The sequence below is a fragment of the Ovis aries genome, chromosome 1 (assembly GCF_016772045.2).
Source record: "Ovis aries strain OAR_USU_Benz2616 breed Rambouillet chromosome 1, ARS-UI_Ramb_v3.0, whole genome shotgun sequence".
NCBI classification, from domain to species: Eukaryota; Metazoa; Chordata; class Mammalia; order Artiodactyla; family Bovidae; genus Ovis; species Ovis aries.
This window is the reverse complement of record NC_056054.1, coordinates 47,356,461-47,379,483: the sequence shown is the minus strand read 5'-3', so window position 1 is coordinate 47,379,483 and position 23,023 is coordinate 47,356,461. Positions and strand designations below refer to the sequence as shown.

The following is a 23,023-nucleotide window of genomic DNA, read 5'->3' as shown; positions in this document are numbered from 1 at the left end:
ATATTTACTTTAAGCAGTTTCTTTAACTGGCTTGAATGATTCTTAGCAGCCTTCTCTAGGGCATGAAGAGGCCCACGTGGGAGGGGTGAGTAGCTAATAGCATCTAGAAGAAATGTCCACTTTGGTTTATATGATCTCAGAAATGCCAGCAAATCCCCCATCACTGATGCCTTTCATTTCCACCTCTCCCTTCGGAGCCAGCACACCATTGCTCTTTCTGGAGACCATGTTTACTTGGGAAATAAACCAGCTCTTAAAGGACTTGGGCCCAGCTTCTATGAGAGCACTCCAAAAGCAATCAGAGCTGCTGACTCTGCCTGGCTTCCTTGATCAGCCTAACCCTTTTACCTGCCTCCCTCTCCCTCAAGACATTTTAACATTTTGTTTTTATAGAATATGGCATTTCAGGTATTCTATCACTAAAGGGACTGTAGAGGATAAACTGCATGGCTGAAGGACTAACGAAGGGGATTTTAGGGCTACTCTAACATCAGCTCTATATGAATGTCCCCTTGAGGTGCTTCTGAAAGCCTTAGCAAGAGCTGTTGAACAAGAGAAGACAAGACTTAAGGATTTTCTCTTTACTTTTAACCAGTGGGCTCATTCAGACCTCTTCACCTGTTCTTATCAAACCAACAAAGAAGTATGGGACCCCTGTGGATTAAATGGAAGATATAATACAGAGGAGAGGATATCATCTACTATATATATATATATATATATATATATATATATATGCTTCAAAATTAAGAAGGGAATGTATTCTAGAAAATGTTAGTTTGGACCATATGAAATTTACATTTTTTTTCCGTCAAAAAGGCTAAATATTGGCAATGCCATACTGTTCAACATAAACATATGGGGTTTATTAGGTGTCATGTCTCATAACTAATTATAGCTAAGTGTCTGAACAGAAAACAGGTGAAATCACATAAGAACTTAGATGTTGCCACAATGGATGAAAATAGATGTGACATGAGTAGGTACTTTGTTTCTTAAACTGTAATCAAAAGAGGATTTATGGGAAATATTCTCCTTCAACATCAGCCTTAACAATAAAACAATAAAAGATATCCCCATAACTATCTTATTTGTTTTGGATAACTGAGAGTGGATTCACCTAAAAATTTTTTGCAGTTATTTTATATGCAACCTCTTCTACAATTTGGGCTACTTAATTTCTAATTCTTTTTGCTAATTAATTATTGTTTTTATTAATTTGAAATGTTGGTGGCTTTTGGAAGCTCCCCTATATTTTTATATACCTAAAATTAGGTAAACTCATCTGTGGTCACCCTCATCCCAACCCTACAAGATTATATATCTGGCAATATAACCTTCCTCAGATTCTGATAATCCAAATTAAGTTTTCAGTTTGTGATGATCAATAGAGGTAAACATCTAGAAGCATGGTTCTCAATCCTTTGAAAATATGAAACCCTTTGTTCAAATATAATCCTTTTCGAAAGCCCACTGAGTAATATCTGTGAAAGTAGGGGTAAATGGAGTCTCAATTCTTCTATCTCCTCAGAGCCCCCCTTCCATTAGGATGTCCTTGTAATTCCTTCCCCCATCCCTGGTTCTCCACAAAGCACACTTTTTAAAAAGTAGCTTAAATTATTTTACATATCTTTCAAATTCACTTTTGAAACTGTGTCATGCCTTTCTGAAAGGTTAATGAGCAGGATTATTCTTAGTAGCACAAGTGAGAACTCATTTGTTAGAGTCCATTTTATTTCTACTTTTTTTTTTTTTTTTTTTTTTTTGCTATATCTCTGTCTACCACTTTCCTAAATTCAGTGACCATTGTTAAAAAGACTACAACAATCCTCATCCCACTTGCTTGGCCTATACCAAAGATAGAAAAGAGCCAAGTGGTGTCTGCAGTTGTAGCTTCAGTGTTTTGTTTTGTTTTGTTTTGTTTTCCTCAAGTGGGGAGATGGACTATTTAACTTTTCAAAGGAGTTTAGAACCGCTGCTAAAATAGGTTGATTAATTCTCCCCAATAAGAGCCCTTCCCTAATACACTCATTCACAGAAAAAAATCTAGCAGCTGTGAAAATCAAATGCACTTTCAAAGGCAAATATATATTTTATTTAAGAATGAAGCATACATTTACCATTTGTTAGAGTTGTATTTGAAGAAATATCCAAATTCTCAAATACCACTAGAATATATAAATCTATCTTCTCAAAATTACAAAAAAGCAAATTTGAATATATATAGGGAGTGAGAGAAAGAAAACTGCTGGTCGAATGATTGTTGTTACACTCACTAAGTGCATCTACCATGCTACCTTCAGGGCCCAGCGCATTTAAAATATTTATTTTATCAAAAGGAAAAGCTATCTATGTGATAAGCACTTGCTATTTAACATTAACCCATTTTATTTTCACAATAAACCTATAAGAAAGATAATATTTTTATCCTTACCTTTTGCTGAAGAGAAATCAAAGCACAGTGTATTTATAATAAGTACTTTGCACAAGTCTATAGTTAATGACAGAGCTGGAATTTGAACCCAAGAAGTCTTGCAAATATTCAGATGGAGTTCATGGATTTAACCTCTATACTGTGACACCTAGTATGATCATGGGACCTCAGGATCTATCAAAATTAATTTGAAATGTCAATGTTAAATGCCAGGATAAAGGCATTTCAGGTAACTTATCAGCAAAATAAGACTGAACATAGAAACACTCGCTTATACTTTCTCAGTTGGTTTAGTCAAAGGCACAGAAATAATGGAGTCAAGGTAACTAGACAGAAAAGAAACAGATATAGCATGTTTTCAGGTTGTTTTCTTGACCTCAAAGTTGTTAACAGAAGCATGAGCCTGTCAGAGACTCTCTTGGAACAGAGCAGAGTTTTTACAAGATCTGGAGAAGTTTTATTTTCTTAGTTTTATTTCCTTTTATACTTGAGGCTTGAAAAATATTCAGAAATAACTTACTCTCTTCATATACTTTTGTGCATACATGCTCAGTTATGCCCAACTCTCTGCTACCCCATAGCCCACCAGGCTCCTCTGTCCATGGAATTTTTCAGGCAAGAATACTATAGTAGATTGCATTTCCTACTCTAGGGGATCTTCCTGACCCAGGAATCAAACTCGTGTCTCTGGCAGCTCCTGCATAGGCAGGTGGATTCTTTACCCCTGGCACCACCTGGGAAGCTCATGTACTTTAAGAGATGTTTCTAAAAATTCATCTTGCTTAAGTCAAGATTTTCAAAGCCAGATTTTCACTCAGATAAATAAATATGAGCAAATAAACACAAACAAATAGGAGGAAATACCTGATCATTTCTAATCTTATCTTTGCCTATAGTTGTACCATATCCTGTAAAATCCTCTTCTGTGCATTGAGAATAATCTGCTTGAAAACTTAAAAAAAAAAAAAGAGATCTTGTAAAATTAAGCACAATTTAAAGACAAGGAAGAAACATTACCAAGGATAAATTACTTCCCAGGACCTTTACATTCTATCTCATTTATTCTTCAGACCTCTCTGAGGTATGATTTATTATTTTCAATTTACTGAAGACAAAACTAAAACATAAGAAACTTAACTTGTCCAAGAGCAGTCACATAAAAGATGCTATCAGGACACATTTTACGTTTGTCAGCCTCTCAACCTATGTTCTGTCCTTTGTTTACATTGCCATTATTAGTTTTCTGTTGCTAAGTAACAACCCAAATTTAGCATCTTCAAACAGTAAGCTTTTGTTATCTCAGTATGTCTGGGTCAGGAATCCAGGAGCATTCTTGGTGGAATTCCTAGTGGGGTATGGCTCAGGGTCTCTCACCTGGTTCCCATCAAATGTCACCTGGTGCTGATCCTCTGAAGGCTTCACTAGGACTGGAGGATCAGCTTCTAAGGCGGCTCACTCCCGTGTCCCACAAACTGGTGCCTGTTATTGACAGATTATTGTTTAGTCATAGTCATTGTCTTGTCCAATTCTCTTGCAGCCCCGTGGACTGCAGCCTACCAGATTCCTCTGTTCATGGGATTTCCCAAGCAAAAATTCTGGAATGGGTTGTCATTTCCTTCTCCAGGGAATCTTCCCAACCTAGGGATCAAACCCAAGTCTCCTGCCTTGGCAAGTGAATTCTTTACCACTGAGTCACCAGGGAAGCAACCATTACTGACAGAAGGTGTCTGTTAATCACTATATAGATCTCTAAATAGGGCTGCTTGACATCTTTATAACAAGACAGTTGGCTTTCCCCAGAACTAGTGATTCAAGAGAACACCATAGAAGCTGTTCATGACCTAGTCTGAGAAGTCTCTGTCATTTCTGCAATATATTATTGGTTATAAAAGGTGACCCTATTCAAAGCAGGAGAGATTCCAGGGGAACATAAACATTAAGGGGTGAGAACCATCAGATGCCATCTTCAAAGATGTCTGTCACCCTGTCTCCCTTATGAATGATGTAATTGTTTATACATTAGAAATGTTAGCCATTTGACCTTTAGTTTATTGCACTGTTTGGGTAAGCATCATAGCAATGACTAAAGTTATATATTTGTTATGAAGATATTATTTCTTTCTATAAAATAGTCCAGGCTTCCCAAGTGGCGCTAGTGGTAAAAAACCTACCTGCTGATGCAGGAGACGTAACAGATGTAGATTTGATCCTGAGTTGCTAAGATCCACTGGAGGAGGGCCCAGCAACTCACTCCAGTATTCTTGCCTAGAGAATCCCGTGGACAGAGGAGCCTGGAAGGTAATAGTGCATGGGGTCTCAAAGAGTTGGACACGACTGAAGTGACTTAGCACACATAAAATGGTCACTTTTTTTAACACTATAGTGACTTTCAGCATACCTGGCAGGGACAAGTCTAGTATGCTGAATTTTACTCTATGTATAAATACATTATGTGTTAGGAGAACTAGAGTTCAGACTTTGATTATACATAAAACTAAAAATTTAAACATTTTTTTCTCATTTTAAAAATTAATTTATTATAATTGGACACATTATTTTGCAATATTGTGGTGGTTTTTGCAGAGAAGACTGATAAGAAGAAATACACTCCTTATATGTAGTGAAAGGACACTTTAAGTAAATAATGTTTTTGATGACATGAAATTAAGTTGATCTATGGCTGGAGAATAGTACATTCACTTAGGAGTAAGACTAAAAACATAAAGTAAATTTTAATAGCCTAAAATTTAAATAGGTATTACAAAAACATTTTATATCACTTTATGGATATAATAATACCAATTTGACTTAAATAAGAATTTTGTTATTTGTCTGCTTATTTGGATTACCTCCTATTGATTTTTAGCTGTCCTCAAATCCAGGCCTGCAATTTAGAAAGACTTGCCTTCTTATTTTGTATGATGAGTTTAACTGCTCCAGTGTTTTAGAATGATGTATGCTTTATTCACTGCCTATTTTTAAGCAAATGTCCCATTATGGCTATGCTTTTTAGAATTCTTTATTATCAATAAGGTTTTTTCCTAATCATTTATCATAATTTCAGATAAGGATACAAAAGTTACAAATAAGATAAATAAAAATTACATCCATGAATGGAAAACAAATATGTAGTAAAAAATTAAAATGATCAATATATCTGTTAATAGCAAATATATAACTAAAATTGAATATATTTGATGATGAGAACTTATAATATTTTGACTTTTTAAGCAATGAATATCAAATTTAGTCTATGAATTTTTGCCATTCTTTCCTGCAAATATCCATGTCAGCACACCTCTCACTTCAGAATCCTGTAATTTGTTCAGCTTACACCACTGCTTCAAAGGGAATATGATGAGCAGTACCTTATTGCCTGTTTTAAAGGATTTATTATCTGTGTGCGTAAAACATGCATGCGCATGTTACACAATGTACTCAGTTACCACTTAATGGATAGGAAAAGGCCTAAAATCAGCCAGGTGGAGTGTGCCAGGTTCACATTACACAGAAGTATAATGACCTTTTTCAATCAGGGTAGGTTTTCACTTGAGGGAATGATGATTTTTTTTACTGCTAGCTTTACAGAGGTGAGGTAAACTTGGAAAATCATAATGAAGTGGAGTGACCTTTCCTCTCTGTTTTCCTATTCTTTACTACTGGATCGTCTAGACAGGCCATAAATTTCATCTGAGTTAGAAGGAATTTAAGAGGGAGGGTCTTCTTCCTTTCTTTTATTTTCAAGGGAACCAGAAAAATGTGTTAAAATATTTCTCTGTGTCTTCATTGATCCTTTTTTCTTTGCTGTTTTTCATGCAGTTTGTGTGTGTCAAAGTTATGAATACATACATCATATTCGTATAACACTATGATTTTCAAAGCATTTTTATATATGGTAATTTAGAAAAAGAAGGACATGTTTGCATTTCACTTATGATAGAATCAACTCTTTAAGCTTTGGGTGCTACTTGAGAGAGGCAGAAAAAGTAAAAGAAAGAGATAAAGATATAATAGTAACAATTAAAATGGCATGAACTCGCTACTCCACTCATTATATGTTTCAGAAAGACATGCAGTGAGAGACATATTCCTGCTACTCCTTCAATCAGTCTTCATGCCTATTTCCTCTGATAGTGTGAGCATATCTCCATTCTCAGTGAGATTTTCAGGTGGAAAATGTGTGTCTAATATAACATGGTTCTAAAACAAGAATCAACTATTTCATCCAGTGCTCAACCATGGAGAATGAGGTAAAACAGTACTTCACAACTATTTTAGAATACATATCCCTATGAGTGAAATTTAAACCTTAGCAAAACTACCAAAATATGCATACTTATTTGTAAGTTATGTACATGCCTTTCTGAATTAGTATATTGCATACATTAAATGAGCTAAAACAGATAAAATTTAGATGAGATATAAATGAAACTTAAATGGACATTTTATTGTCTTTTTCTTGTACTCTAACAGATCACTGTACTCACCCTGAGGGGCTTGCCTTCCATTCTGGAGACTTTGTGAAATGTGTTAGTTTAAAGTAAGGAAGTCTAGGGAATTGTCAGTGGCAATCCATTGTTGCCTTAGAATTCCACAGACAGAGGAACTTGGAGGACTGCAGTCCATGGGGTCACAAAGAGTTGGACATAGCTGAGCGACTGAACATACACGCAAGGGCAGTTTTAATCGCATGCGACTTTTATCCCACATGCTAATTTTGAAGTCTTACATCACATTATATAATCACTGCATATTATCTTACTCATTCCTTGCATAATTCTAACTAGATTATGCCTAAGAAAAATACAATCTCATAAAGGTAAAATGACTTGCTGAAGGGAATTAAAGAATGGGCAGTAAAAATCTAATTTCAAGGAAAAGTTGGGAGGTTGATGAATATGTTTATGGCCTTTATATTGATGGTTTCACTTTATATTGAGGTTATCCAAACTCATTGCGTAGTATATATAAAATACATAGAATTTTATGTACATCGATTATACCTCAATAAAGTGACCTTAAAATCAAAACAACCACTCCCCTAATTTCCTGACTCTCATGTCAAGATATCCCTCTTCTAGATTTTATACCACAATTTGATTATTCAGAGGGGTCTAGAATTATAATTCTATACACACACACACACACACACTAACACACACACCCTGCCTATCACCCCTCTTGTCCTCTCATTTGCAAGGCTGTTACTATGAGTAAGTCATTACATATGTTGATTTAGAAGGGTACTGGGTCATCTAGATAGGCCATAAATTTCATTACCACCCCACATTAAAAATGATCTTCTCTGCTGACCCGAGATTTTCTTTCTTTGCATCAGGCACTTATCTGTGAGCTAATTTGTGAAATTTGAAAAAGAAATAAGTTCCCGCATCGAAAGAACTTGAATTTCTAATATTATCTCATTATTATGTAGCTGTTTATTTTTATTAGTATATTAATTTCATTCTGATGATATTTCATGCCTTTTTACAACCAAAGTCTTATCAATACAACTTCATCGCCCCTGTGATGACTTATTCATTCAAGGCCAAGTTGATAAAGGGTAAATATCTGAAACAAATATTGGGATCTGGAGAGCACATGTCCAGGTAAGACATAAAGACATATTATTTTATTGAAAACTTTGGGCCAGTCAAACAAGCTTGAAAGTGGACTGACTCTAGTTTGCCTTTCCTGACTTACAATTTGTGACCTGTCATAAAAATCACCAAAATGAAGTAAGTACCAAGAAAATCTGAAGAGAATCCTAAGTCAATTCCTTAAAAGTGCATAGCAACAATCAGTTCAACTCAAATCAGAACATTAACAAATACTTCCAGAGGGTGGGGAAGGTAGTTTTTGTGCTGGAAAACAAAGAATGAATAGAATTTCCAAATATTGCAAGGAGTTGAAAATAATCATAAGCAAGGAAAGAACACAGTCAATTCATATGGGCATTGTGTGGAGAGTTTGTTATGTCTCAGGATACAGGGCGTGAAATCTGGTGTATGTAATAGGAGGCAGGTTTAGAAAGGACCCTTAGGGCAAGACTTGAGGGATCTTAAATATCATAAGACATTTGGGCTTGATTCCATAAGCCCTAGGAAGCCATTTGGGGCCTTTTCAAGAGTAGTAAAACGATCTATTTGTCATCTTCACGGAACATTTCTGGAAGCATTTGGGAAGAATGGATGGGAAAGATATAAAATATGGTTTAAACTGGGTTATTGGTTGTTCAGTTTAAAAGCAAGACAGAAAATGTATTATTTGTAATTTCAGTGTCTGATTAGATACAAGGAAAGGACAATTTGAAGGTAATTCCCAGGTTTTCTGTCTCAATAACAAGGTTGAATGGTGAAGTTATTAGCTGAGATTGGGAACACAGGAAAAGAGATTCGGAAGAATTCTGAGTGCCAAGTTTGCTTGAGAAGCATAGTGAAATCAGGTGTTAATATTGGATACACAGTCCACGAGAGAGCAGGGTTTTGGTTGTGTTCTTAAAATGCATAGTGATATTTCCAAAGTAAATACTTGGCCTTAGCACTTTGTCCTGGAATCCTTCAGTGATTCCTGACTGCCCCTAGAATAAAGTCCTAACAGTACAGCATGCATGGGAGACCTTCATGTTCTAGCCACTGTTGACCTCTCTGGCTATGAATCTTGCCATTCTGCTGTCTCAAAATAGGGGTTTATCCATCCTGAAATATTCAGTTACCAAACTGTGATATGATTTCTGTCTTTCAAGCTTCTTCATATGTTGGCTGTTTTGCTTAAAAGCCCCTTATACACACACACACACACACACACACCCCGACACACAGACATACACACAGACACACACACACAGACACACACCCAGGCACACACAGGCACAGACACACACACAGACACACACACACACACACACACACACACACACACACACACACGGCCTTCCACTAGTCCTTTTGTCTCAATTCAGTGTCACCTTCTCTCAGAAAACTACCCTGAGACTTTCATGCTTAAAGAGGAAGCTCTCCAGATGTACTCCCATTTGCTCACCTCTATCTAAGTACTTTTTCAAAACTCTTACAGAAGTCATTATTTATTCATTTGTGTATTTTTGGCTGTTCTGTGTCTTTTTTGTTGCCCGGGCTTTCTCTAGTTGAGGTGAGTCAGGGCTGCTCTCTAGCTGCGATGCACAGGTTTCTCATTGCAAAGGCTTATATTGTTGCAGAACACGGGCTTTAGGATGTGCAGGCTTCGGTAGTTGCAGCACGTGGGCTCAGTAATTGCAGTCTGGGGTCTGCAACACAGGCTCGAGTCATGGTACACAGACCTTGTTGCTCGGCGGCATGCGGGATCTTCCTGGATCAGAGTCTGAACCTGTTTCTCCTGCACTGGCAGATGGATTCTTTACCAGTGAGTCACCCCGGAAGCCTCCTTGAAATACTCTTTTAAACCATACTCAACTTTTTTACTTGCCCATCTCTCCTCCTAATATAATCTACCAGGGAGTAAGAGTTCTGCCGTGTTAACAATCATGCTCTCAACATCTAACGTGGTGTTTGGAATAAACTCTGTTGTGAGAATGAGTTGTGGCCTTTTCATAATGATAAAGTAGAGCCATTCTAGTTTTGATACATCTTCAAATTGATAAGAGACTATTCATAGAAATGTATCATCACCTTAGATTGTGGAACACTGTAAACCCAATGTGTGATTACAGAAAGAAAGCTAGTTTCTATTGCTCAGTTCTGATTTCCCAGGATTTCTTCTTGTCAACTCGGTCTCTGCAAAGTGGTTGTGTTGGTATATTGTAGGATAAAATTTGACATCTAAATCATAAGCATGTTGATATTAGAAAAGCAGTTGAAGCAGAGAAGAGAAATCTAGACACAGGCCAGGCTGTCAGAGATACAAGACTCACTGCAGTCAGGGAAGTATGGACATCTGCACTGTAGCCTTTGTTTATTTGATATAGGGTTGCTGCGGCTGCTGCTAAGTCTCTTCAGTCGTGTCCGACTCTGTGCAACCCCATAGACGGCAGCCCACCAGGTTCCCCTGTCCCTGGGATTCTCCAGGCAAGAACACTGGAGTGGGTTGCCATTTCCTTCTCCAAGGCATGAATGTGAAAAGGGAAGTCGCTCAGTCGTGTCCGACTCTTCGCGACCCCATGGACTGATATAGGGTTAAAAGGAAACATTCCTATGCAAATCAAACTCTCACAAGTAAAGCAGCCCAAAGGTCTCTGATCTAAAATTATTAATTTCATTAAAATTGATGAAATAAACAAAACGTACATTTTAAATAGCCTAATAAAGTCTAAAATCATTAAAATGTCCTAATATATTATAATAATATTAATTTATTCAAATATGCCACTAAAGATAGATACCCCTTAGGGCTAAGACAGTGATGCATGATATCCTCAAGTCTGTTCCTGGGAATAAATGATACATTGTTTTGGGGCCTTGAGTGCCAAGCGATACAGAAAACCAATAGGTTGCTCTTATGGCATGTTCACATAAATTTTCATGTCTCTGGTTTCTAGCAGTTCCTCTCCTCCCTCTTTTTACTTTTTTTTTAATCTACCTGGCACATCTGTGAAAAGCCTAGATTAGGTTGTTAATGAGCATGTAACTGATACTGAGTTTGGCATATCTTGAAATCATGATGCCATGATCCTTTCAGTCACTCTCCTAGATCTTTTCTTTAAAAATAATTTCCTGTATGCTCGATATTTAATATTTTTCTGCCATCTGAGAGGAAATGTATCTGTTCTAATAAACAGACTCTATCATTGAACAATAATGACACCTATCATATATTCAGTGCTCACTGTGTTTGGTATATATGTGTATATATGTGTACAATATTACATTTTATGTGCCTAAATATTCTTTTATTAACACTTTGAAACTGGCTTCATTTTTCCCAGTTTATAGATGAAAACCTAAGCATTAAATAATGTAAAAACATAATTCAATCAGTCAAGCACACACTTACTGTAGAATTATTAAATGCCCAGCACTCTGTTACGTACTTAGAATATGATGAATAACAAAACCAGCCAGGATCCTTGCCTGAATGGAATTACACTCTAATGGGGAATGTGGAACACAATCAAAAGCCACACAAATACATGAGAACTTACAGAGAGATGAATTTGATGTTATGATGATGATCTGACCAAGTCAGAACACAGTAACTTCAGAGCATCACTAAAATTCAGACTTTAGAGGTAATTCTGGGCTTAAATATATTGCTTTCTTGTTAATCTTCTAGGTTCTTTTTTTTTTTTTTCTGTCAATCTTGGTACAGCATGCATGTACACTATGGAGAGAGACTTATTACCACCCAAATATTTAGTGAAACTAGGGGAAAAAAATAAGCAATAATTGATACTGAAGAGGTATGTTTGTGTGAAGGAAGGTGACCTGAGGAGGGAGGTGAAAGCTGATTTCATGCGTCTCATCTTGGGACCTTGAGTAGCCTGAAAGGCTAACTCTACTGGAGGCTAATGACACCTGATGTAAGGGGTGGCATTGCTGTGCATAATTAAGCCCATAATAGGTAGTTAATAGGCCTCTAGCTTATCTGAACTGCCAGAGAAATCACCAGACAGCTATCTGAACCAAACCCTACATTTTTGTTTGACTGTCTACCCCACTAGTTTCACCTCATGAATTGAACCTGGCTTTCTTGGCATGAATGCCACATGAAAACTTGGTTAACACTATTAGTTTTATTCCTTGATTTAACTTGATTTTCTTCAACAACCCATGATTTCTAACTTGTCTCTCCAAATTCAAATACAATATTCTGATTTCCCTTGGTGGTTTCAAAATATCAGTTGCTACTTTTGGAGGATACCAATATTCAGAAGACCCGGATTTTAATTTTGGTTCTACAGCTTATCAAATGGGCTTCCCTGATAGCTCAGTTGGTAAGGAATCTGCCTGCAATGCAGGAGACCCAGGTTCAATTCCTGGGTCAGGAAGATCTACTGGAGAAAAGGAGAGGCTACCCACTCCAGTATTCTTGGGCTTCTGTTATGGCTGGTAGAGAATCTGCCTGCAATTAGGTAGACTTGGGTTCGATCCCTGGGTTGGGAAGATCCCCTGGAGAAGGGAAAGGCTACCCACTCCAGGATTCTGGCCTAGAGAATTCCATGGACTATACAGTCCATGGGGTCACAAAGAGTCAGACGTGACTGAGCAACTTTCACTTTCACTTATCAAATGGTGGAAAATAAAAATATTTCTTTTTTTCTAAATTGTTCTTTTTTCTCATCTGTAAAATAGGACTAATAATGCTTACCTCATAGGATGGCTAAGAAGATTAGTTGATCATACCTTTGAAAATGCCTAAATGTCAGTTTCCCACACTCTTAACACTAAAAGTTTCTGTATAATGTTGAAGTTTCTTAGATTAACTTCTGTCATAAATGTGTTGAGAACAGCTATAATTTTCCACATTCATAAACCATTCCTGCTCACACTGAAAAGACAGAAATAGTCATGAATTCAGAGCCAGATATATGTATTTAAGCTGAAACTGTATCATTGAAAGAGCCGTTATAAGATGTGTTGTACAAGGACCTCAGTGTCATTTTCAGATGTAGCTAAAACCCTTTAGATACTAATAATGTTAGGTCTCTTTGGTTCCTAAATCAGTGCCTCAGGCATAAGAGATATTTAATAATCATTTGATGACAAAATTAAACTCTATTTCCATTAATACCATATCAGAGTGTTTACCATCACCCATGACTTTCTCTAAAGCTCTTTTTTTGAACTGTATCTTTAGTTCATACCATGACTTGGAACTCCATAAGCCTGAAATCAATTTCTGGAAATAATGTTCCTTTTCTTTGTAAATATAACTCTTATGATTCCAGAGCTGCTTACTTTCCCCTACCACCTTCCATATTTCCTATGCTACCACCCAAATATCAGTTAGTAAGCCTGTATTCATCTTATCCAGTTATATAACATGATACATTACTATCAGGTGTGTGTGTGTGTGTGTGTGTGTATAGTCACTCAGTCGTGTCTGACTCTTTGTTACCCCATGGACTATAGTAAGCCAAGCTCCTATGTCCATGGAATTCTCCAGACAAGAATACCAGAGGGGGTATCCATGCCCTTCTCCAAGGGATCTTCCCAACCCAGGGATCAAACCCAGGTCTCCCGCATTGCAGGAAGATTCTTTACCATCTGAGCCACTAACGAAGCCCATATTATTATCATATTCTTTTGTAATTCTAGTCTGGTCAAAGATCTATTACCATTTAAGAACACCTCTCCTATTCCTATGAAAGTTGTTTTTAAATATTTTTTGCAAGTTATTTTAATAATTTAATTGTTGTTATCTGACACACTCATACATGGTTCCTATACTAGCAATGGAATTTTCCTGTGACTGCACCTGAAAGCTTCAGTTCAGTTCAGTTCAGTTCAGTTCAGTTGCTCAGTCGTGTCCAACTCTTGCAACCCCATGGACTGCAACATACCAGGTCTCCCTGTCCATCACCAACTTCCAGAGTTTACTCAAACTCATGTCCATTGAGTCAGTGATGCAATCCAACCATCTCATCCTCTGTCATCTCCTTCTTCTCCTGCCTTCAATGTTTCCCAACAAATGCTTGCTTCTCTAGAAATGTCTATGTTACTCCTGACCTGGAAAGGCAAATGGAATTATAGTCCCAAAATTTGTACTGAGGCTGGATTTATATTTTAAATGAATGAGGTCAGGTTTAGTTGTCCCATTTATTTTTGCAACTTTAACAATCAGTGCTAATGGCTATATGGCCAGTTTTGCTATTGTGATGTTATTCTGGGTTTTCTGGCTATCCTAGACAGATACTGTTTAAGAGAGGTTATTGTAAAGTTTGTTAACATTTCATGTACCAGAAAGAGAAGTACCATAGTTGTTACTTTGGTAAAAACTTTGCTTTCCACGTGCTGCCTCTGACTGACACTGAAAATATGAAGAACTGTTCTAACTCAGAACTAGTTAATTGGCCAGGCTGTGTCAGTTATGAGTTGGCAGAAGTGAAGTGAAGTGAAATGTCTGAACCCATGGAGTATACAGTCCATGGAATTCTCCAGGCTAGCATGCTGGAGTGGGTAGCCTTTCCTTTCTCCAGGGGATCTTCCCAACCCAGGAATTGAACTGGAGTCTCCTGCATTGCAACTGAGCTCTGAGGGAAGTCCAGAATCTGCTGGCAAAGCAAATAGCCTTCAGTTCACAGATATATGAGATATTAACAAAAGACAGAAGAAAGAAGAAGGAGGGCAGCGGTCCTTGGTATGTGTCTTAGTCCATTTGAGCTACTACAACAAAATACCACAAACTGAGTAGCTTATAAACCAAAGAAATTTATCTCACAGTGCTGGAGGCTGAGAGTCCAAGATCAGGGTGCCAGCATGATTGGGTGAGGATACCCTTCTGGGTGTCAGACTTCTCATTGCATCTTCACATGGCAGAAACAGGTAGAGATATCTCTGAAGTCTCTTTTATGAAGTACTGATCTCAACCATGAAGGTTTTACCTTCATCACTTTTAAGTTCCTCCCAAAGAACCACCTAATAATACCATTGTCTTTGGGACTTAGGATTTCAGTATATGAATTTGGCGGTGGGGGGATGCAGAACATAGTGGTTTGGAACAAATTCCTAGAGGTAACAGAGGGTAGAGGACCTCAGAGCCCACAGTAGTAGAAGAATCTTATATCCATGGGGTCCAATGAATAGCAAAAATGCAAAAAAAAAAAAAAAATGACCAGGCATTTCTAAGCAGGCACCACATGCTAAGGAATATCATATTTAATTCCTAACATAATAAAGTTTTTTTTTCTTTTTGAGTGGAGGGATTATAATAAACATCTCTCATTCTATAAGCTAAGGACAAAAACCATTCTCTTAGAACTTGAAAGGGTTCAGTATCTAGGAAAAGAGAATGAACTCCTGAAAAGGCAATATTCCAGTGTTTTTTGTTCTCTGGTTTCACTGCAAGTTGTGTTGTGAACTATTTCTTGAGTTGCCACTTTCAGATTTCATATCACTGATGCAAATAAAGAAGTCTGGATTCAAACAAATCTAGAATAAATATGAAAAATCCAGTGGGTCCAGGATCATCCCGTGAATAGGCTAATGGCACATGCTTGAAGCCTACTAAGGATTTTCTTTAACACAGAACAGCAATGCAATTTGTCAAATGTATGTTTGATATAAAAAGAATGACTCTCTTTTAGAAAATATAATTATATTTAAACATATTGGAAGAAGCCTGCTTCATTAAAAACTCATCATAAAGATCTCTTTCCTTATTTATTTTCAGTCAAGCAGTGAAATTACATTAGGGTCACTCATGATGGGACTTCTAGGCATAGTTCATTTTTTTTGTATCTATTAATAATAAGTATTAATAATAATAACTAAGATGTATTCATATATATATGAATATATATGATTCTTCTTGAAAAAGCTTCAGTAATAATGTTTTGTTCAGCTTAGCCCCTAATCACCCAGCATAGAACTCATTTGTATAGTAATTTTTAGAATTGATTTAAATAGCTGAGAAAGCTTTCACTGCCACTATCTCCAGATAACTGTAGGAAAATCATAGAAATATACCCTCCAGAGATATATCCCATCTCAGAAGTCACTCTCCTTCCAGGTCAGCTTTGGAAAGAGTTCCCCAGTCATCTACCAGGCAAAGACAGGTTCTTCAATGATGCGTGAGCAGTCAGTACTTCTCAAACTCCCCAGCATAGAAGAAAGTAAGCTTTGGACTTTTCCAGTTATCTTGGAGAGAGCTTCCTCTCGGGGAAGAAAATCCCCCCAGGGAAGATGCTTTTCTTTTTTATTGGCCATAATCACCTGCCAGGCTGATCAGAGCAGAAGGAGCTGCCACTGCCAAAGTGCTACTAATGTGCCACTCTGGTAAGAATGCACATGACACTGCTGGCTAGGGGCCAAAAATGGGCCTGCGCGTACAGAGTGTGGATTCACTGCATGGTTTAGCAGCATCTGCGGCTTTGCCTTCAGATACATTAAAGGGCAGAGAGTTGGAACCCAGCTCCAAAAAATAGCCATAAGGAACATAAGCAATATATTCCATGAAGTAACAGAGTATACTCCCTTGGGATTTTCTCTCCAGAGTCTAGCCAAATGAAGACTCTAACAAATCTCTCCTCAATTCTTCAGTAGGAAAATGAGTCTTAGTCTTGGTAGATGGGACACAAAAAGGAGTTAGTAGTCTAAGGAGTTGCCGAGTCCTCTGGAAGATGCAGCCTTAGCATTTTGTTGTCGTTTAGTCTCTAAGTCATGTCCAACTCTTTTGTGACCCTAAGGACTGTGGCCGTCCAGGCTCTTCTGTCCGTGGGATTTCCCAGGCAAGAATACTGGAATGGGTTGCCATTTCTTCCAGGGAATCTTTTTTGATCCAGGGATCAAACCTGTATCTCCTGCACTGGCTGCTGCTGCTAAGTCGCCTCAGTCGTGTCCGACTCTGTGCTACCCCATAGACGGCAGCCCACCAGGCTCCGCTGTCCCTGGGATTCTCCAGGCAAGAACGCTGGAGTGGGTTGCCATTTCTTCCAGGGGATCTTCCTTGATCCAGGGATCAAACCTGTATCTCCTGCATTGGCAGGCAGATTCTTTATTGCTGAGCCATCAGGGAAGCTATTAGACATGGGCTTCCCATGTCTAGTAGTGAAAGAATCCATTTGCCAGTGCAGGAGATATGAAAAAGGTGGATTCAGTCCCTGGGTCAGGAAGATCCCCTCGAGGAGGAAATGGCAACCCACTCCAATATTCTTGCCTGGTGAATCATATAGACAGAGGAGCCTGGTAGACTACAGTTCATAGGGTCGCGAATTGTGGAACATGACTGAGCATGCACACACAATTTGATTTAAGCCATCTTGCTAAAGCTTAAAATCTGCTATAATGAAGGACAATTAAACTTTGGATTTTTATACATACCATATACTATTGTGTAAAAGTAAATTTACTGATGTGATGCAGAAAAATATGTAAGAATCACTGTAGGATTTTAGCATAAATATTGATAGATTTGCAATATGATACTATATTGAGAAGTATCAGTCTCAGTAAAGTTGCTCAGTTGTGTCCAACTCTTTGCAACCCCATGTACTATACAAACCATGGAATTCTCCAGCCAGAATACTTGAGTGGGTAGCCTTTCCCTTCTCCAGGGGATCTTCCCAACCCAGGGATCGAACCCAAGTCTCCCACATTTAAGGCAGATTCTTTACCAGCTGAGCCACCAGGGAAGCCCAAGAATACTGGAGTGGGTAGCCTATCCCTTCTCCAGCGGATCTTCCCAAACCAGAAATCGAATTGGGGTCACCTGCATTGCAGGTGGATTCTTTACCAACTGAGCTACTAGGGAAAGCCCCATGATAAAGATGTTTAAAATTTCCATGTCCTAGATATTTTATGCCATATTTTCTTGTGTCAGAATTGGAAATCATTAGGTTAATAGGTCAAGTGAAATTTTTTCAATACTTATTAAACTAAAAATTTTATTAATCTGATTAAAATTTGAGTTTTGGATAAACCAAATTCAGCTATGACATGAAATATAAGTAATTCCCAGAGTAATCAAGCATGGCTGCTTATTTTAATCTGCATTTAACTACAATATATTTTATCTAAATTCAGATGCAAGTCACATAACATAATGCAAAGGAGTTCAACCTAAACTCTCAGGGGAATGTCAATTATTAGCATCTTCGTGATTAAAGAAATGCTTAATACTAAGATTTGAACACATTAAAGATGAAAAATTAACAAGCTGTTTGAGCTAAGAGTTTCTGTAGCCCATATTATGATTAGCAAATTCTTTCACAATAAATTTTGGGGTTAGTTAGGGAGCAGCAGCAGCAGGGAGAAGTTATTATTTGGTTGGCTTCTCATTATAGCAGATTTCATATTTAGAAAGAAACATTCTTAAAGGGGCCGCTGAAGGGGACTTAGTGATCCCTGTGTTGTGGGGATCATTCGTTGTGTCATTCAAACTTCATTGACACACGTGAGAGTGTTAGTCACTCACTCATGTCCAACTCTTTGCAACCCCATGGTCTATATAGCCCACCAGGCTCCTCTGTCCGTGGAATTCTCCTGGCAAGGATACTGGAGTGGTTTGCCATTCCCTTCTCCTGGGTATCTTACCAACCCAGGGATCAAACCCAGGTCTCCTGAATTACAGGCGGATGCTTTACCATCTTAACCACCAGGGAAGCCCTATTGACTTATGAACTATGTATTATTCACCTAAGATACCACTATTATGTACTATGTAGAATTCAAACATAAAGTATGTCCATATGGCCTTGCCTTTTGAGAAATTTAAAGCAATTGTTTATTTGGGTAGACTTGTGTGCGTAGAAACTGCTAGAGAGAACAATGCAATATTGTGGTTTTGATTTTATAAATTCTACAACAATTTGGAGAGTGATATGCAGAGTAAGAAAAAGAGACACAGAGAGAAAGTCATTTAGGGAGCAGTAGAGTGGGAGAGATAGGACATAGATTAGACTTACATGAAGATGGAGAGATCCGGCTGTCAGAAATAAAAAGGGATGGTGACCATTGGGGTAAGATTCAGGAAAAGAGAGAAGCTGAAGCAATCATGTGAAGCATTGAAAATGGGAGAACTATGCCAGGCTATCTGAGAATAAGGGCCTCTACTGGTAAGTGTGGAAAAGGAAAGTTGAGTATTCAGGGTGGAATCAGGTAAAATTGAATCCTATACTGAGGTCTAGAAAGGTTAAAGGACTTTGTTAGGCACATTACTAAAATGTGGCACAGATAGGCTGCTGCTGCTGCTGCCTAGTCACTAAGTCATGCCCGACTCTGTGAACCCAATGGTCTGTAGCCTGCCAGGCTCCTTTGTCCACAGGATTCTCTAGGCAGGAATACTGGAGTGGGTTGTTATTTCCTTCTCCACGGGATCTTCCTGACCCGGGGTTTGAACCAGCCTCTTCTGCTTGGAAAGCAGATTCTTTACCACTGAGCCTCCTGGGAAACCAGCCAAAGATAGGACTCAACTTAAATATGACCCTCAATATTATATCTAGCTTTTTTTTTTCTTTTTGTAGATTTAACAAGTCATCTATTTGGGTTGTACCTACAAAGTAGCACTAAAGTGTTGAGTCTGGAGTCAGAACCATCCTACCACAGCTACAGAATTAACTTTCATGAAAGTTATCTAAAACTATCATTTGAAATAGCCTCGGCCTCACCAGGTGCTGCTAGTGTTAAAGAACAAGCCACTGCCTATGCAGGAAACATGAGAGACTTGGGTTCGATTCCTCAGGCAGGAAGATTCCCTGGTGGAGGGCATGGCAGTCCACTCCAGTATTCTTACCTGGAGACTTCTATGGAGAGAGGAGCTTGGTGGGCTACAGTCCATAGGATGGCAAAGAGTCAGACACAACTAAAGCAACTTAGTACACAGACATGTTCTGGTCAACTTTTTAGAAATCCGGAGTTTGTGTTTTTAATGGAATCATTATATTTATTCCCTTTTACTTTTCCTTGGCTTTAACTGTTGAGATGCCATTGCTGTAATGTGTTTAATTTTCTAGAATACAAATTAATGTATGAACAGGACATGTGGTTATCTAAGTCTGGTTTGATATATAGCCCAGATAATCCCATAGGAAGAGTCTACCTCTGTCATAGTTTCCCTTCCCCGGTATCTACTTCTGTAAGGAAAATATAATTACACTATTGTCATGTTATATGCTAACAGCAGCATGGTCAAAACTGTCTATGGGTTGCCATGGTAACCCCATCTAAGATAAACATGAAAATGGTATTCACAACACATATTTACCTAGAGTTTATTTTGTCTTTTAGGCTCTTCAATGGCCAGCAAGGAATTATCATTCAAAACTTTAGCACAAGATCCATTCTCACTGTTACCAACGTGACACAGGAGCACTTCGGCAACTATACTTGTGTGGCTGTCAACAAGCTAGGCACGACCAACGCGAGCCTGCCTCTCAGCCGTAAGTAGCACAGAATTCCCAAAACGCTCCCAGGGCCTTTGGCTCCTGTCTGTGAGCTCAGCCTGGTGTGTCATGTTCCTTACGCAGAGGAGATTTGGCCCCAAAGTAATCTGGATGTTGGAGAATTTGATAATTCCTATAGAATTACATATGGGCTTAGAAAAATAGTTTAAATCTGAGAGAAGGAGAATATTATAGGATCCACTAAAGATGTCTTCTGACTGATGATGGCTGGTTGGTAGAATTTAGTTTTGTTTGTTTTCAAAAATGCACTATATTTAAGCATAGATTAATCTGGATTGAATTTACTCTTGGTTGACTTTCTCTAGATATTTTGAAATAGTGAGAGTTTCACCATGACCAAGGTATAATAGTGAGTAAATGATATAATAGTGAGTAAATGATGATGGACAAAATATTTTATCCATATAGGTAATGTTTTTACTCAAAACTGTGTTTTGAAAAAGAACTTAAGGTTTTACTTAAATAGGTACTTTAGTTCTAATGTATCTTAGTTCCTAAGGACCAGAAATGAAAAAGAAAAGAAGACCAAACACAAGGATTAGGGGAAAGGAGAGAATTATATTTTAACGTTTTCAATTAGTTTTAGTACTTTTTAGAAGCTGTTGTTCAAGAGTTGTTATAACCAAAAAATATTCCTGATTTTGAAGTGGAATGTTATTCAAAATGTTCAAAGAAGACTCCAGAGAATATGCTGTCTTTTTAGTTGTACAGTTATATAAACCATTCTTATCTTTGATCGTTTATGTTTTTATGGTAACCTGACATATGTATATTTATGCTGTCATCCTTTGATAGTAAGCGCTCTCTGAAAAAGGCAAATATTATGAGTTCATCGCAGACATGATTGTTTCTATTTCGCAGAAATGAGGAATGGGATATATAATACTCCTACTACTTAAAAATATTAAATAAGAAGTTTCATGGTTTATGAACTCTGAATTACCAAGATTTAAGAATCTCTATTGTTAAATAAACTATATCAGTTGGTTGTTAAGACAAAATAATAATTTAAGATGATTTGTTCTATATACACTTTTAAAATATCACATCATTTATTATTTCAGTTTAATATTATAAAGTATCTCTTAGTACCCCCCACTCTGAAAGAAAAGCATTGCTTGCCACGAAATAGTCAAAGTATAATATACTTGCTTAAGTTTCTTCCATGAAGATTATTTACTTAGTGTAATTATGAATAATAACGTTGCAAATATTATAGAGCAGTGTGAATTCCAAGTTAATGTAAATATTGATACTTCTTTTGTAATGTTATTAATATTTTAAATTGTTTAAATATTCAAGAACCTGAAAGAGTAAATGAATTAAACCAAGTAAAGAAAAATTTAAGGCTTAATAGCACATTCATTTTTGCTACTTAAATTTCTAAACCACACTCTGATTTTCAAAACTGAGCATTAATGAATGTAACAAATTAGAAACAAATGTCATTTGTTTGTTTTACTCTGGCAACCTTAGCACAGTCATCTGGATATAATGCACTGCTGAAAAGGCTTCTAAACATGGTATCTTCAGAATGGACTCTGATGATCTTCCTTTGTTGCTGACTTTCTGTGTATAGAAGTGCTAAGGATAACTAGAACAATTGGATTGAAATTCATTAAGAAAGACATAATATGCAAATTTTATCTATAATTTTGAACATACCCCTGGAAGTTTGAAGAAATTTCTGTATATTCAAAACTCTTGTGTGACTTCACCTGAAACTCTTATTGCACTAAGAGTTTCTATTTTTTACAATAATTATTTTTGTATAGTTTGTATCTCTCTACCAAATTATGTTTGTTGAGAACACAGAATCAATATCTGATTAATTCTCCCATATCGCTAAGCACAGTGTCTAATATTTCATAGACAATATTAAACTATGTCTGATATTCACATAGACAACTTATTTAGTGAAATTAGTGAATTAAACAGTGATTGAATAGACAATTAATAAATGAATGAGTAGACTGAGATTTAGCTGTGCAATGTATATTATAATCTCCAGTTATATAAAGGAATATTGCAGTGATGGTAATACTTATTGTGAGCTTACTGTAAACCAGATAATATCTTTAAATGAATTTGTTCCAATATCTTTATATGAATTTGTTCTTTTAATTCTCACACTACCAAAAAAGGTAAATTCTAAAATTCTCTTCTTACAGATGAGAAAACTAAAATGAAGGGAAATTAAAAGTTTGGTCAAAGTCAAATGGCTAATAAGTGACAAAGCAGAAACCTGATCAACAGTCTGGTTTCAGAGTCCCAGGTTTTAACTTCTGTGTTTCACTGTCTCTCACTGTGCTAAACATAAAACCAGTATGGAGATAAATTGTATCATTTGCAATATATTATTGAAAACCTCTACATGTAACATGTTTGCCTTTCTTAGCTTTTTTTTTAATATAAATTTTAATAATTTTGGGTGCTATTGTTGTATGTATAAAAACTGTTTTAATAAATGGTTAAAAATGGACAACATACACCTGATATAAAATTTAAGTTTATGAAAGATGAATGAGGTTAAT

General features: G+C 37.1%; 1 protein-coding gene across 1 annotated transcript in view; it reads left to right on the top strand.

The window, feature by feature from the left end:
• The window catches only part of NEGR1 (neuronal growth regulator 1), a 1,017,459-nt gene that overhangs the window by 785,608 nt on the left and 208,828 nt on the right, over positions 1–23,023 (top strand). Inside the window, exon 6 of the mRNA XM_012173704.5 lies at positions 20,314–20,465. Within this exon, the coding sequence (XP_012029094.1) occupies positions 20,314–20,465 (152 nt within the window). The remainder of the gene's footprint in view (positions 1–20,313; positions 20,466–23,023) is intronic.